The sequence below is a fragment of the Panthera pardus genome, unplaced genomic scaffold (genome assembly GCF_024362965.1).
Source record: "Panthera pardus isolate Hobbes unplaced genomic scaffold, ASM2436296v1 HiC_scaffold_7, whole genome shotgun sequence".
Classification (NCBI taxonomy): Eukaryota; Metazoa; Chordata; class Mammalia; order Carnivora; family Felidae; genus Panthera; species Panthera pardus.
Window position 1 is genome coordinate 78,141,550 of NW_026527002.1, and position 14,165 is coordinate 78,155,714.

Sequence of the window (14,165 nt, forward strand, 5' to 3'; positions counted from 1 at the left end):
GAGGGGCCTCTTCCGGAGGCCATGAACAAAAAAAGTAGGTTTCAGAGAGAGTGCACATCTGCATAAGTCCTCAGTGCAATTTCCCACACCAATCTACACTTGCCTGTACTTTCCACTTAACCGAGTATCTATGGAACGTCCCTATCAGCATGTTAGGGGTTTCATTAATTTCCATGGCTTCATATTATTCCTCTGTAACTATATGGTTATAGCTCAACTATAACCCCCTGATTTGTTCGACTAGTTCCTCAGTGAGAAGCTTCCTTGTTGTTTGTAATCTTTTACTCTCACAGAAGAGACACCGATGAACACATCACATGCACGTCGTCCATGGCCTTTACTGCAATTGTCACATGGGTCAACGAGGTTAGAACGTATTGAAATGGGTGTGTTCTCAGGGATCCCAATACCCTGGTGTTGGAGGAGGACTGTATGACCGTAAGCTGGAGTCTGGTCACTGGGCCTCCTGGAGCCTCCAGCTGAGCCAGAGCCCAAGGCAATCAGGCCCCACAGAGCTTTCTATCTGGCCCCAGTTGATCCTGTCCTCCGACAAAGCCTAGGCCACCAGAGCCAATGCCTGCTTACCTGCTCTCCCGTCTCCCCGCGCTTCCCAGGGAATCCATCCAGGCCTCGCTCCCCCTGGAAAAGGAAGGAAAATGAAGAAATGAAGAACCAATGTACATCTCTGGGGTCAGGGCCATGATCAGGGAATGCAGAGGTTTTTAGCGTCTTATTCTTCTAACCTTTACTCTCAACCCAGCATCTTTGGATACAAGACACACACACACACACACACACACACCAGGCTACAATATATGTGCATCGGGGGTCAAAGTGCGTAAGTCAAAGGTCAGAGAAACCAGATCCCTATTCCCTGCTTTGCATTTCCCAAATCTGTGACCAAGGGAAGGCCATGTAGCCTCTTGGAACCACACGGTCTCTTCATCTCCTAGGGTCCAAGTAACGGACTTGTGGGGTTTGTGATGCAGTTAATGAAACTGAGCATGTCTTTCTCCATTCATTCATCCAGTGGATATACATGAACGTCCACTACGTCCCCAGGGCCTGGAATTAAAAGTGAATTGCTGGCTAACGGTAAGCGATCATTCACGCATCCATCCAACCCCCACCCACCTGCTTGCGTTCAAAGCTGGGCTTGTCTTTCTTAGCTGTATAACCTCAGGCAAGTCACTTTGCCTCTGAGGTTGTTTCTGTTGACCATGTATCACGGGGATGATGATAACCCCTTCCTGGGAAGACACCTATGACTAAGGGAGGAGATAACCTATCCAAAACACCTGCTTGTGACAGGTGGTGAGCAGATGCCGCCATCTTTCTCCCAGCCCAGCACGGTTCTCTTGAGCCAAAGTCCACAGATGTCGGTGTGTTCCTCTCATGGGATAACTCCTTGTCTAATGTCTCCAGCTGTGTCTTCTCCCCACTGAGAACTCAGCTGATGACGGGGGGGGGGGGGTCCATGCTAATATGAACATTCTACTAAGTGCCACCCCAGCCACCATGGCTTCCTTCTCAGAGTCTCCCCAACATGGTGGCTTCTCTCATTTCCACAGGCTGTGCTTACTGTTCCCTCTGCTGGCTCCTCAGCACCCTTCAGGGCTCACTTCAAAGTCATCTCTTTGGCCTTTTAATTCAAATTAGACACCCATCCTTCCCCAGCCTGTCTCACTGTGTCCCTCATTTTGCCATTAATTCGATTTGCATCTATTACCTGTGTCACCATCCTTCTCGCTCACGTGAGGCCTGAGGTGTGTTCACCCTTCCCATGAGGGCACCCCCCACTGCCCAGCCCGGAGACGCGGTGTGGCCCCCACTGACATTTATTGAGTGACCAGAAGGCTACACGCGAAAGTTCTTTTGACTGTATTTCTCTATAACTGATGTACTAAGTTGTTCCTTCTTTGCCTTTTTGTTTTCTATTTTAAAGGTGTATCTTTCAGGATGTCGCTTTTCTCTGAATGATTGAATCAGAGTCTTGGTCTTCTGCTCATTTTTGCCACGCTGGTCCTATTGGCCTGCCTGCAGGGAACGAGTCACCTCCCTGCAGCTCACAGCCAGGAACCACAGGGTCAGGTGGACCCTACAGCGGGGAGGCATCAGCTTTTCTTCTTGGTCTGAATGCTTCCATTCCTCTGGCCGTTGCTGGGTACCTGTTTTCTCTGTTAGTCTGGGGGCAAACACTGACGCTTCCCACGGGCCCACTGAAGCAGAGGTCAGGGGAGGAGCCACCCAACTCAGCACCCTCAAGCCAGGGCCCCAGTGAAGCACCGATATTTGCCCCAGGTTCTTTGCTGCCCACAGCCCCGGAGTGGAGCCTCCCCAGCTCTGCAGCTTGCTTTGTAGTTTCTCTCCCGCATCTAAGTAAACTTAGGCATACGTGTTCTCTGCCCTTCAGAAATGATTTCAGAAGTTCTAGAGCAATGATGTACACCTTTCCATTTTCAAGCACGATTACACATTCATTCTCTAAAAACGTCTCTTCATTACATGAGCTCTGGGTGAACAGAGAGGATTTTTCTCTCTGCCAACTAATTCCACATTAGTTACCAACGTTCTCGTCCTCCACCTGCCATGAGGTTGGCAGGTCCGAGGGCAGACCGTCGATGAGGAAACGGGGGCCCAGATAGAAAGCCACTCAACCCCGGCAGGATGTGCTTGCATTGACAACAGAGCCTGGGTCTCTGGACCCTTCCCCCTCTATTTCTACTGCCCCTGGGGCCTGAGCAGAGGACACTGGGGGAGCATTCTGGTCTCTCCCATGGAACTGACAAGGTCTCAGAACCCATGGAATCCAGTGCCTTCACTTTATAGGTGAGAAAACTGACCTTAGGGGTATATCTAGTCCAGGGTCACACAGAATCTGTGTGACAGTGGCAGGCCTGAAGACAAGGTCTCCTGATGGCCAGCCCAGAGCTCTCTTCCTTAGACAGGGCCAGCCTACTAAATGTCACCCCTGAATGTGGCACTTCCCCAGGGTTCAGCAAAACAAAAAAACCGTGTCAACGGAGTACAATTTCACAAGGTCTATCACAAAGCAGAGGGCTCTGCCTGTTGCTCAAGCCCCATTTCTTACTCCCTCGCACCTGCACATCAAGATCAGTGAGGCCCGGAAGCAAGATGTCTCCCAGCAGCAACTCGGGAAAGCCACAGGTGAGCTCCAGCACCAGCTGCCTGTCCCCAGCCAGCACGCGGAGAGCAGGGCCAGGTGGGACACAGCCAGAGTGCCGACAGATGTGTGTGTTCACCAGCAGGGGGATGCAGGAAGAGAAAAATGACCAGGCCAGGGTGGACAAGGGGAGAGAGAAGCTGAGGGAGAGCCCAGACACAGACAGACAGAAGACAGCTGTCTACAGAGCAGGGTCTCTAACCGAAGTGCCTACAGAAGCCCAGCTGAGGCATGCGACGGGAAGCAAAAGGGAAGGACGGGGCCGGAGGCAGAACTAGAAAGGGCATGTCCCACGTAAAGTCTGAGACTTAGCTTTGTTTTGCCGTTGTATGGTTTTGTTTGACTTGTCACCACTGTACTGACCGCATCAGCACAAAAGAGGACAGGGTTTGGAGAGCTGACCACCTGCTTGGTTCCTGGAAGACAGTGGCAGCAAGGGCCTGGTGGTGGGTGGTGTGCAGAGGTACAGGGAGCCGCAGTCAACCCCAAAACTCAGACTCGAAGCCTGGCTCTCCCACATCCCAAGCTGTGTGACCTTGGACCAGTCACTTGGCATCTCTGACTCTATCTCCCATTTATAAATACAGCAGCTACCTCTTAAGGCTCTGGTGAGAATTAGGTGAGCCAATCAATATCTGCAAAATGCACAGAACAATGTGTGGCATGTGGAAGGTGCAACGTTAGAAGCTAGTTAAGCAAAGCAGAGTGGCTACGTAGGGTGGGGAAGGAGAGAAAAACCAACCAGAGACAAGGGGCCAGCAGAGTCAAGTTCACGGGACAGCAAGGGCTGTGATGTGAACAGGGGACCGAAGCTGGAGGTCAGGGACCTGAGTTCTAATGCTGTTTTCCATCAACGTGGGCTGCCGCCTGCAGAGTCTACCCTGCTCTGAGACTGAGTTTCCCAACTGGGTTGAAACAATGAAAAGCGAGGACAGAAGAAAGGCGGCTGTATTCCCAGAACCCTAAGACCTCTTCCGACACTCACAATCCTTAACCGACAGGGACATGTGTGTGCACGCAGGTGCAAGGGAACCCGTCCTCATCCCGAGCACCTTCTGGACACTGGGGGCCGAGGCTGGCTCTGTTGGGTATCACAGCCCTTCAGTCCTATGAGACTAAGTGCGTCATCCTGGGTCGAACGACTCAAAGGAGGAATCACTCCTGCCTGCAAAGCTCTGAGGGCCCCTCCACGCCAAGCCCTCCCGCTGCGGTTCTGGATCTCTGACACCAGGGGGAGCACGTGCCCCATTAAAGCGGGAAGCCACCCTTGCCCTTGATATATCTCAGGTCTGGGTGTTGGTGTGCAGGTCAGTGTGGGAGGGGCGTGGGCCATGTGTCTGCTGGGCACGTGCCATGTAGACCCTCACCCAGTGAAAGAGGGAACATGCCTCTGTGCACCCAGCATGTCAGGGATGTTCGCCACACACCTGTCCCAGTGAGACCCAGTGGGCAATTCTTCCTGCCCCGCCCCCCAGAACGAGGAGGATTGAGGGGCTTCTCTAAGGCAGAGGTGGGGGCCGGTGTCACCAGGGAGGATCATGGCTTTCGGCCCTTCAAAACTCCCATTCTGTTAACATGTAGGGAGCCCCTACCAGGGGCCACGTCCTGTACTTGCCTTCACATCTCGCTCAGCCAGGCCCTCAGAGCCACTATCCGAGGCAGGTACTGCTAGATCAGGACATGGGGTTAGAAGCCTGTGTGAGTTCCCAGAGCCAGTATGGGCAGAGCCAGTCTGAGAATCATTTTTTTTTTCTGATTCCAAAGCTGGTGCCCTTACCAGTTTCCTTGGGTGCCATGCCCTGGCTCCCGTATCCCCAAACCAGGGCATTTCCCCCTGGGCCTCGGGATTGTGAGTGTCACATCCACCCAAAGCTGTCCTGGCAGCCCGGTTTTCCAGACAGAACACTGTATCCACCTTCTGGCTCCTTAGTGACCAGAGTCCCCTTGCAATCTGCCAGCTGTCCCAAGCTCAGTAGTCCCTGGACAGTCCACTCAGGCTCTACTGCCCCTCAGTTGCCAGGATGCCCTCACACCTTCAGAGCCTCCACGCCTTCTGGAAGAGGCTTCAAGAAAGGGCAGTCCCCCACCTTACACAGAACGCCCACTGTGCTGCTGTCTGAAGGTGGCCTCGGTAATGGACGGGCAGTGGCTCTCCGCGGCCTGGCTCCGAGCTGCGCAAGGCCAGGCAACTGATGGGCCTGTCTCAAAGGGAGATGGAAAGTTCCTTCTTGCTGAGGTAAGAAATCAGAGAGGTTCGCGAGAAAATAAACTGTTTTAAGTACCCATCGGATACAAGAACTGGGAAGGAGCCCACGGGATGATGCAGTCCAGGCTTCTTGACATCTGGGAAGATTAAGGTGCAGAGAAGGGGCCAGCTCTCCTCAGAGCTGCCCAGAAAGTTAGCAAGGAAGCTGGAAACATACCCGAAGCTGAGCTTGCATAGCCCAGGCTCGGGCTCCCCCCTCTCTCTATCTTTTCCTGTCTCTCTCTGTCTCAGTCTCTGTCCCTCTCTTTCTGTGTCCCTGCCCTTTACACATGGCACATATTTCCCAGCACTCCTCTACCCATTTTATAAATCTTAACTCCGTTGATCCTCCTGGTGGCCCTCATGTAACACAGTCACCCTCAGCGATGAGGGACTCTGAGGCTCAGACGTTAAATAACTCTCCAAAGGTAACACGGTCTGCAGAGCTCAGAGCTGGGGTTCAAACACAGGCAGGCGGGCTCCAAAATGGTGCAGGACTTCCTCTATGCCATGGTGAGCCACCTGGTGCAGCCCGGAGAGACCGAGGCCAACAGGGACACTGGCTGATGCCTCTCCTGGACGTCATCTGGAGGTGGCCCTCTACTTCCTGAGCTGCCCTGTTAGAAACCTGCAGGGAGCTGGGCTATGGCCAATCTGCAGAGAGAGTTCAGGGGAACATCAGTTGTCCTACGTTCCTGGTACCACTTCAGGCCTGGTGTGCCGTGGAGGGGAAAGCCCACACTGGAATTGAGGAGCTCCTAAGCACTCTCTCTCTTTATAACGGGCCACGTGGCATCAGGAAATCATGGCCTCTGGGCTCAGTTCCCCATTTGTAAATAAGGAGAGATCTCCAGGCTTCTCTCTGGTCCTTTCCAGATCTGATAATTCAGGATTTTGATAGAAATGCACCATTTCTTGGCTGGACAAAAAAGCCTTAACCTAGACTCCCAAAGCTTGCTGGAAAAGCAGCTCCATGCTGTACGAGAAGAAGCTGTTACTTCAAAGCAGACTTTTGGAAAGAACAAACTCCTGCGTGTGTACAGACTGAATTTCCTCTAAAGCACAGGTGGGGAAAGGAAATATTTTGGAAGTGTCAGTTATGTGCTGAACACTTATCCAACCTTTCAGCCAGCTTCAGGGAAGACATCAGTATTTCCACTCTGCAGATGAGCAAACTGAGGCTCTGGTACATCAAGTGGCTGTCCCAGCCCACGAGTGACAGAGCTGGCTCTCACGAGGCTTGTGAGTTCTGTCCTGCAGTCTTCACTGGAACCCCGGGAAACCCAAACTCACTGGTTCAGCTGGAGCTGCTACAACCAGGAAGCTTGGAGGAGCATCTTTCGGATGGCGCTGTGTTCCTGCTCTGGGCGCCCCGTGCCTTCTGTCCATGGCATTTCCTAACTAAGGTGACATGGTCCACGCAGCGTCCTGTTCACCATCCACTCCTGTGACATCATCTAAGCCCGAGTGCTAGAATGCACCTTCCGAACCCATCCTATGCATCCTCCAAAAGAGTCCAAGTTCATCCACCTGTTAGTGAAGGCCTTCTGTAACCGGAGATCAATCCTGGTTTTGGCGTCAGCTCCTCTCGGGTGCCCAGTGCCACACCAACGTGTTAGCGGATGAGGACTGGTCGTGTGCTTTGGGTCGAGTGTGCCCCCAGGGAGCAAGGACCCAGAGATGAAGGCAGCATGAGCACTGTGCCCAGTTTGCGAGGGGTCTACACGTGCGTGTGGGAAAGACAGGTGGATTTGGTACAAATGACTATAGGGGCCCTAGGGGCGCTGAAGTAGAAAGGCCCCAGTAGGAGCTTGAGGGAGACTGCAAGCGGAGGCCTGTTTTGAACCCCATGCCAGGGTACAGGCCTGGGTCCCTGACAGTTCCCTCAGATGACAGCCAGGGTGGAAGGTCTGGGCTTTCATCCAGAATCAACGCTGAGCTCACTGTGCACTTTGGAAGCCTGGGCTTCCCTCTCGCTGTTCTACGGCCCAGCCCTATTACAGGCTTCGTTTCCCAAATCCTGCCTGCTCTCAGGCAGGGGCTTCAAAGCAGACTCTGAGCTGCCCCTCAAGCCACGCCACCCTATGCCTGAATCTCCAGTTACTCCAAATGCCACTTTCAAGTCCCCACGAGGTAAACAAGGGAGCAGAGAGCCACAGAAAGGAGCTCTTCTGGTAGACAAATATGTGGGACCGTGTTAAAACTCTCAAAAGAACCAAGAGACACAAAGCCCGATGAGCACGGGGTAAGAGACGTCACACGTCACTTTTTAAGTTATAATGCCTAAAATTTAATATGCACACAGAAATCATGCTTTGGAGCCTCAGGTGGGGTACCATGCTAGCTCCTGTCTCCCTTTACTCTAAAGAACCTTTTGGAAAGCTATGTGGCCATGTGTTTCCAGAGCCACAAACAGGTTCATTTTCTTTGACTGGTAATCTCATTTCCAGGACAGCAGCCTAAAGAAATAACCCTACATTTGAAAACTAAATGACTAAATATAGCTATCGGTTTAAAAATATTCACCCAAGCATTATTTTTAACCACGAAAAACTGGAAACAACCCTAAATGATCAATACTAGGGGGACAGGCACATAAATCATGGTCTATTCATGCAATGAAATGGTATGCAGCCATTTAAAATGAGTCATAAAAACCCTACAGCAGCCTGGGCAAAAATACTGCATGTAGGGACAACAGACAGGATGGGTTGCAAAATCGAATATATTATGTGTGTCTCTGCAAAAAGAAATCAGATCTATAGGAACATGTCCTACAGAAAATGGGCCAAAGCGTTCCCCATAGTTGTACCTGGATAGCAGGATTAGGGGCTATGTTGTTTGGGGTTTTTTTGTTGTTTTTGTTGTTGTTGTTGTTTTTTTTTTACAATTTTCCAAATATACTGATACAGAATTAAAATAATTTCAAAATGTCTTCTAAAACTAGAGGAACGTGTACTGCTGAGGACAGAACGCGGCAGACTCTGAAAAAGCATCTGGAACCTGACTCAGCATGGGAGGGCCGAGTTCCAGCTCTCGATCTGAGAGATGGGCCTGGGCAGAGGCTCCCAATGCCTTATGGGCAGGTTGAGGCCGGGGGGTGGGGGGGTGGGTTTGCAGTCCTGTTTCCACCCAGCTGAACAAGAGCACAAGTGGAAAGTTCTGGCCCAAGGGTCCCCTTGTGGTAACCTGGTGCACAGAATGAAGGCACGGCGGTCCTCAGCCCCACTCCAGGGTGCCGGCCACGGTGGGGGTGGAGCCTCAGCTTGGGTCAGTTCCCAACCCCTGGTGAGAGAGACTAAATGGGGGTCCCCGACATCACGGCGGTCACCGCGCACCCTTCCTCTGGTTTGAGAATCAGGGTAATGGAGAAGCACAGAGGTTATGTAACTTTGCCAAGTGAGATGTGAGTCCACGGCAGCAACCAGAACTTTCTGAGTCCCAGGCCGGGCTCTCTCAAACCCTCCTGGTCTGGAAACCCAAACTCTGTCTGTGTGCTGGACTATAGTCCCTGCAGGTACCGAGCCCAAGCCCTCCTGGCCCAGAACTGACATTTAGGGTGGGAAATTAATGCCCCATCTGCACCAGCCTTCACCTGCCACATGTGCACACACACACGCACAGGCACCCATGTGCACACACACACGCGTGCACTCACAAGCAAGCACAGCGTGGGGAGTTCCAGGCACCCTCCTCCTCTTTCTATGGAAAGCTGTGGTGATGGGTTGAGGCAAATGTAAATACCTTTTCTCCTCGGGCTCCCTTTTCACCTCGTTCTCCTTGGAGACCCTGTGGGAAGAGGGGTAGATCAGAAACACGGCTCAGCCCAGCTGCTCTGTTCTGAAGGTCCGGGGGCCCACAGATACCCTGCCTGGGAAGGCAGTGAAGATCCCGTCTCCCAGGACCCTCTCTGTACAGCATCCTGTGCTCCCCCCATCAGGCCTGGGCACCTAGGTCCCCACCAGGGTGCGAGGTGAGCTCTTGGGGCTGGTTTCCTGGCTGGGGTTCTCCAGGTCCTCCAGACTAGGCTTGAATATACCTGGCCCCTGAGCTGGCCCGGCCAATGGCAGGAACGTGGCTCTGAAGTCAGTCTCCCCTGCCACCCAGAACCTATGATCCCATCATGAACATGAAATCCAGGTCATGAAACCTGGGTGCCTTAAAGCCACATTCCTCCACCTTCTCTGGGGAGAGGGCCCCCGTCCTGTCGCGTCCACTCCACCTTCCTGAGAAGCAACACCAGATCCTATGCTAAGAATGCCCTCCACTCTGTAAGCAGAGTTGAGGGAAGCATCAGCCAAGGCGTGGGCTTCTCGGACCACAGGATCTAAATGCAACCACTACCCCTTGCTCTGCTCACAGTACCCTCTATCCCCTATACCAGGCTTTCCTCTTCTCCCAGCACTAAGCCCCATGTGACACCTCCTCTGACTCCCCCAAGGAGAATGTGAGCCCCCAGAGGGCGGTGCCTTCTTTCCTTCAATACTGCACCCCCACACAGTCTAGAACATGCCTGCCACTTGATATTCATAAGCACCTGCTGAATGAATACATGAGTCAGAGAGTGACTGCATCAATCACTTGGTTAGCGCCAGAATCTTGTAGAAGTTCTGCCGGCAGGCTACTGCCCACACTAAAAAAAGCAGGAGCTGAGAATGATACGGAGCGTCTGCTCTTCTCCCATGTGTCGGGTCCGGAGGGAGATGCCAGGGCCACCAGCACCAGCTGATGAAACCTTCTCCTGGGAAGGCTCGAGGGCCAGGCCCACAGCTCAGTGCACAGCCCCGCTGGAGAGGCGTGGATGCATTACTATGGGAACCCCCTCCGGTCCCCACTCCCTCCTCTCCTTTCCTGGAGAAAGGGTCCTTGGACATTCTGCGGAGAAGATGCTAAAGGTTGCCCAGGCCCTATTACCTATTCTAGGAATAACACCTACACCTTTGTCCCTGGAGAAGAGGCACAGGGCCAGAACCACAGGCCGCTATCCCAGAGGGCAGAGGCTCCACGGCCCGCCCAGGCCTCTGGGGGCAGCTGGACATCTGTGCCATTTTAATTCCATCCCAATGCCTTGGCCCGTCACACAGAGATCAGAGGTGTTAAAAGTCTCCCAAGGCAATGCAGGCTGCCATGCTTGAAAATGGCCTTTAACGTTGCTTCTTTTATTTGGAGAGAGTCTCAAATCTCTTACTGAGAACCAAAAATACGATGAGACATCTACGAAGCCACTTTGCTCCTTATCCATCACGACTATCTGCTCATTGCTTGCTTCAAGGGGCACGTGGCTACTGAACATTCATTGTGGGTCTAGCATTGTTCTAGGGGCAGGGAATTGACAGACTCCACACCCCTTCTGGAGTGGCGGACTGGACCAGCTGGGAAAAAAAAAGCTTCTTTAGCTTGAGTGTCAGAAACACCTGGGCTGCTGGGTAAAAATGCAGATTCCCGGGCTTCCCCCAAAGCTGCTGTGTCACTGTCTGGGAATGGTGTCCTAGAAGCGTGCATTTAAACGACTTCCAGGAGGTTCCTAAGGGCCATAATGTTTCAGCATTTCTGGTAAGAAGAGACACCAGCACCTCACTGCCATTGACACGTGCCAAGGCAGCTGGTCCTCTGTGTGCAGACTCTGGAGGGGGATTCGCCAGGGGTCTGGGTCCCAATCCCTGGAGAAGAAAACAGAAACCCTTCCAGAGACAAGCCTTTACTTACAGGAGCTCCAACGTGTCCAGGAGGCCCGGGGGGTCCAGGTGGTCCTTGGAATCCCTGCAGAAGAGGGTTCCCAAGAAAGGTGTGGGAAGGGGAAGGAGAGGCAGGAACAGAGGCAAGACCCAGAGACCCCTGCTCCTCACCTACCACATGCTGCCCCCTTCTACTTAGAGTTCGTGCTGCCCCCCCTTGCCTGGTGGAGCAGGATTCTGCCAGGACTCACTCCCTTGTCTGCTCAACTCCGAGGAACAGCTGGAGTGTGGCCTCCGAGCTATAATGAACCATTTCCATTTCCACTTGCCCTGCGTCCCATGGCCTCCCTACCGTCTGGCCAGGATCTGTGCCCAGCTTCGGAGCGACCTGCCTGATTCCTGTCGCTCGTCATTCACACTCTGCCGTGGGCCCTGCAGAGCCCGGGCGAGTCCTGACAAAGCCGAAACAGAAGTCCGCAGAGCCCTGAGGCTCCTTTGCGGCCTGGACCTCGAACTGCTATGGATTTTAGGCAACGAATTTGGAAATATCTATTTAAAAAATCTATTAAAATTAAAATGTGCATTTCTTTAGGCAAAGGCTTGCCAACTTTTGTGATCTATCCTATTGAAATAAAATACAGTATGTAAGGAGAAGCATGCACACACACACACACACACACACACACACACACATGCATTTATTACCATATTGATTTTGGTGAAAGACCAGTGAAATTAGGAACAACACGTAGGGTCATCATAGGGAAAAGGTTATGTAAATTATGATGCACCCACGTCATGGAATGAGGTGCACTGACTGAGAGAACAGGTGTGGAAAGAGATCTCTAATCTGTTGTTAAATGAAAAAAGATAAACGGGAGACAGTGGTATGCTTCACTTTTTGTAAGAATTTAGGAAAAATCATAGATGTGAGGATATACACACACAGGCATGCGTGTTGTTATACAGGAAGCCTTTGTGGATCTATTCTGCACCGAAAACAATTGGTTTTGCATCAAGATTTATCGACTGGAGGGGCACCTGGGTGGCTCAGGAAGTTAAGCATCTGACTTTGGCTCAGGTCATGATCTGATGGTTCTTGATTTCGAGCCCCGCATCAGGTGAGCATGAACCCCGCTTCTCTCTCTCTCTCACCCTCTCTTTCTCTGCCCCTTGTGGGATTCTCTCTCCCTCTGCATCCCTCCCTCTCTGCCCCTCGCTCCCTTGCACCCTCTCTCTCTCTCTCTCTCTGTCTCAAAAAAAAAACTATTTGCCGGAAAACATCATTGGAACAGAGCCGAGAGTGACACTTACCCGCATTCCCACCTCTCCAGGAAGCCCCGGCTCTCCCGGCTCCCCCTGCATACACAAAACAGGACCAGTCACAACCCACTGGGACACAGGCCCAGGCAGGCCAGGGAAGCCCAAAGCCTCAGGGGCATCCTTGTCTGGAATTCAAACCCCATCACAGACACAAGGTGGCCGTCCATGCAAGGAGACCCAGGCTGCCCTGGGAGACTCGCCATGAACAAGGGAGTTGGTCTTTACCCCACGCAGCACATCCCAACCCCCTTGCTCCTGCTGCTGGAGGTCAAGGGAACTACATGCAGACACAACGGTGGAGAAAGCATAGTGACAAGGAATCCCCTTCTGCATGGAGGAGACTGGCCACCAGGAGGGGAGCCGGAGGGGTCCTGCAGAGCATGGGACCCCCCTTTCTCTCCCGGTCTCCACCCCAGACCTCCTGTCCTGGAGTGCTAAAGGCCACGGACAGAGGAGGGGCTCACAGTCAAGGCTCCCACTCCGAGACCTGCTCACACGTGCTGGAAATCACAAACGGAGCACGAGGAGGTGGAACACAGAACCCGTCTCTCTTTGGGTTCCTGGTGAGGACGGTCCCTTTTCCCCGGAGCAGACTGGCCCGCCCGAGTAGAGATCACTTTTCATCTGGGTTTCTGGGGGCTGTGCCAACTCAGAGGCAGGGGATGCAGAGGGGGAGTCTGGGAGATGACAAGAGGGAGGCTGGGGGGGTTGGGCATGTGCAGGGGACCGGGTGTATTCTCAGCTACTCCTCAAACTGGAAATGTGAGCGAATCCCCCACTTTGGACCTGGACCTGGTTGCAGGTCTGGGCACAAAGACAAGACCTCCGTGCAGAGTAGCTTGTCAGCTAAGAAATGGCTTCCAAGGACACACAGGCAGTGCCCGGTGTCATTGAAGTGATTAGGCTGACCCACAGGGACCCGGGAAGATCCCGGTATGAATGAGCCCCAGCTCAGGGTTGGCCCTGGCAGAGGCCACCGTCCTCAAGGACATGGGCTCCGAGCAGGCGGCTGACTGTGGGGAGGGGTGGGAACAGACGTACCCGCATGCCTTTGCTGCCGTCTCTCCCAGGGGGACCGGGCAGGCCCAGGGAACCCTGGGACAGAGAAAGAGAGCAGCGGTCAGTGCAGGATAAAGAGCACAGGAAATGCAGATTCTCGGGCTTCACTGGAGACCTACCGCATCAGATGGGGTCCGTGCTTTAACAAGACCCCCAGGGGTCCGTACGCACCTGACAGCCCCACGCCCCTCCCCGATCATAGTGTGGCCCCTCCTCGCTCCAGGCTCAGAGTCACCCACCCAAAGCACAGTGTCCTCAACCTGGACCCGAGCGACATCCAGCCGGATGCTCCTTTGTCAGGGGGCTGCCCCGGGCATTGCAGGATGCCCAGCATCACCCCTACGCACCAGCAGCACTCCCCAGTGCTGAAAATCAAAACGTCTCCAGTTACTGCCAAAGGTCCCCGAGAGGCAAAATCGCCCTTGGCTGAGCACCAACGGGCTAGAACAGGTATCTAGAAGGATTTCTTAAGCTGAGGCACAACACATTCTTTTTTTAAAATTTAAATTCTAGTTAGTTAACATATAGTATGATAATGGTTTCAGAAGTAGAACCCAATAATTCATCTCTTAACACCCAGTGTTCATCCCAACAAATGCCCTCCTTAACGCCCATCCCCCCTTTAGCCCAACCCCCACCCACCTCTCTGCAGCAACCCTCAGTTTGTTCTCTGTATTTA

At 53.0% G+C, this 14,165-nt stretch overlaps 1 protein-coding gene across 1 annotated transcript in view; it reads right to left on the bottom strand.

Moving 5' to 3' along the window:
• The window catches only part of COL22A1 (collagen type XXII alpha 1 chain), a 258,748-nt gene that overhangs the window by 144,541 nt on the left and 100,042 nt on the right, over positions 1-14,165 (bottom strand). The window contains exons 13-17 of the mRNA XM_019459762.2: positions 13,469-13,522; positions 12,419-12,463; positions 11,136-11,189; positions 9,174-9,218; positions 586-639 (exon numbers count right to left, since the gene is read on the bottom strand). Of these exons, the coding sequence (XP_019315307.2) occupies positions 586-639; positions 9,174-9,218; positions 11,136-11,189; positions 12,419-12,463; positions 13,469-13,522 (252 nt within the window). The remainder of the gene's footprint in view (positions 1-585; positions 640-9,173; positions 9,219-11,135; positions 11,190-12,418; positions 12,464-13,468; positions 13,523-14,165) is intronic.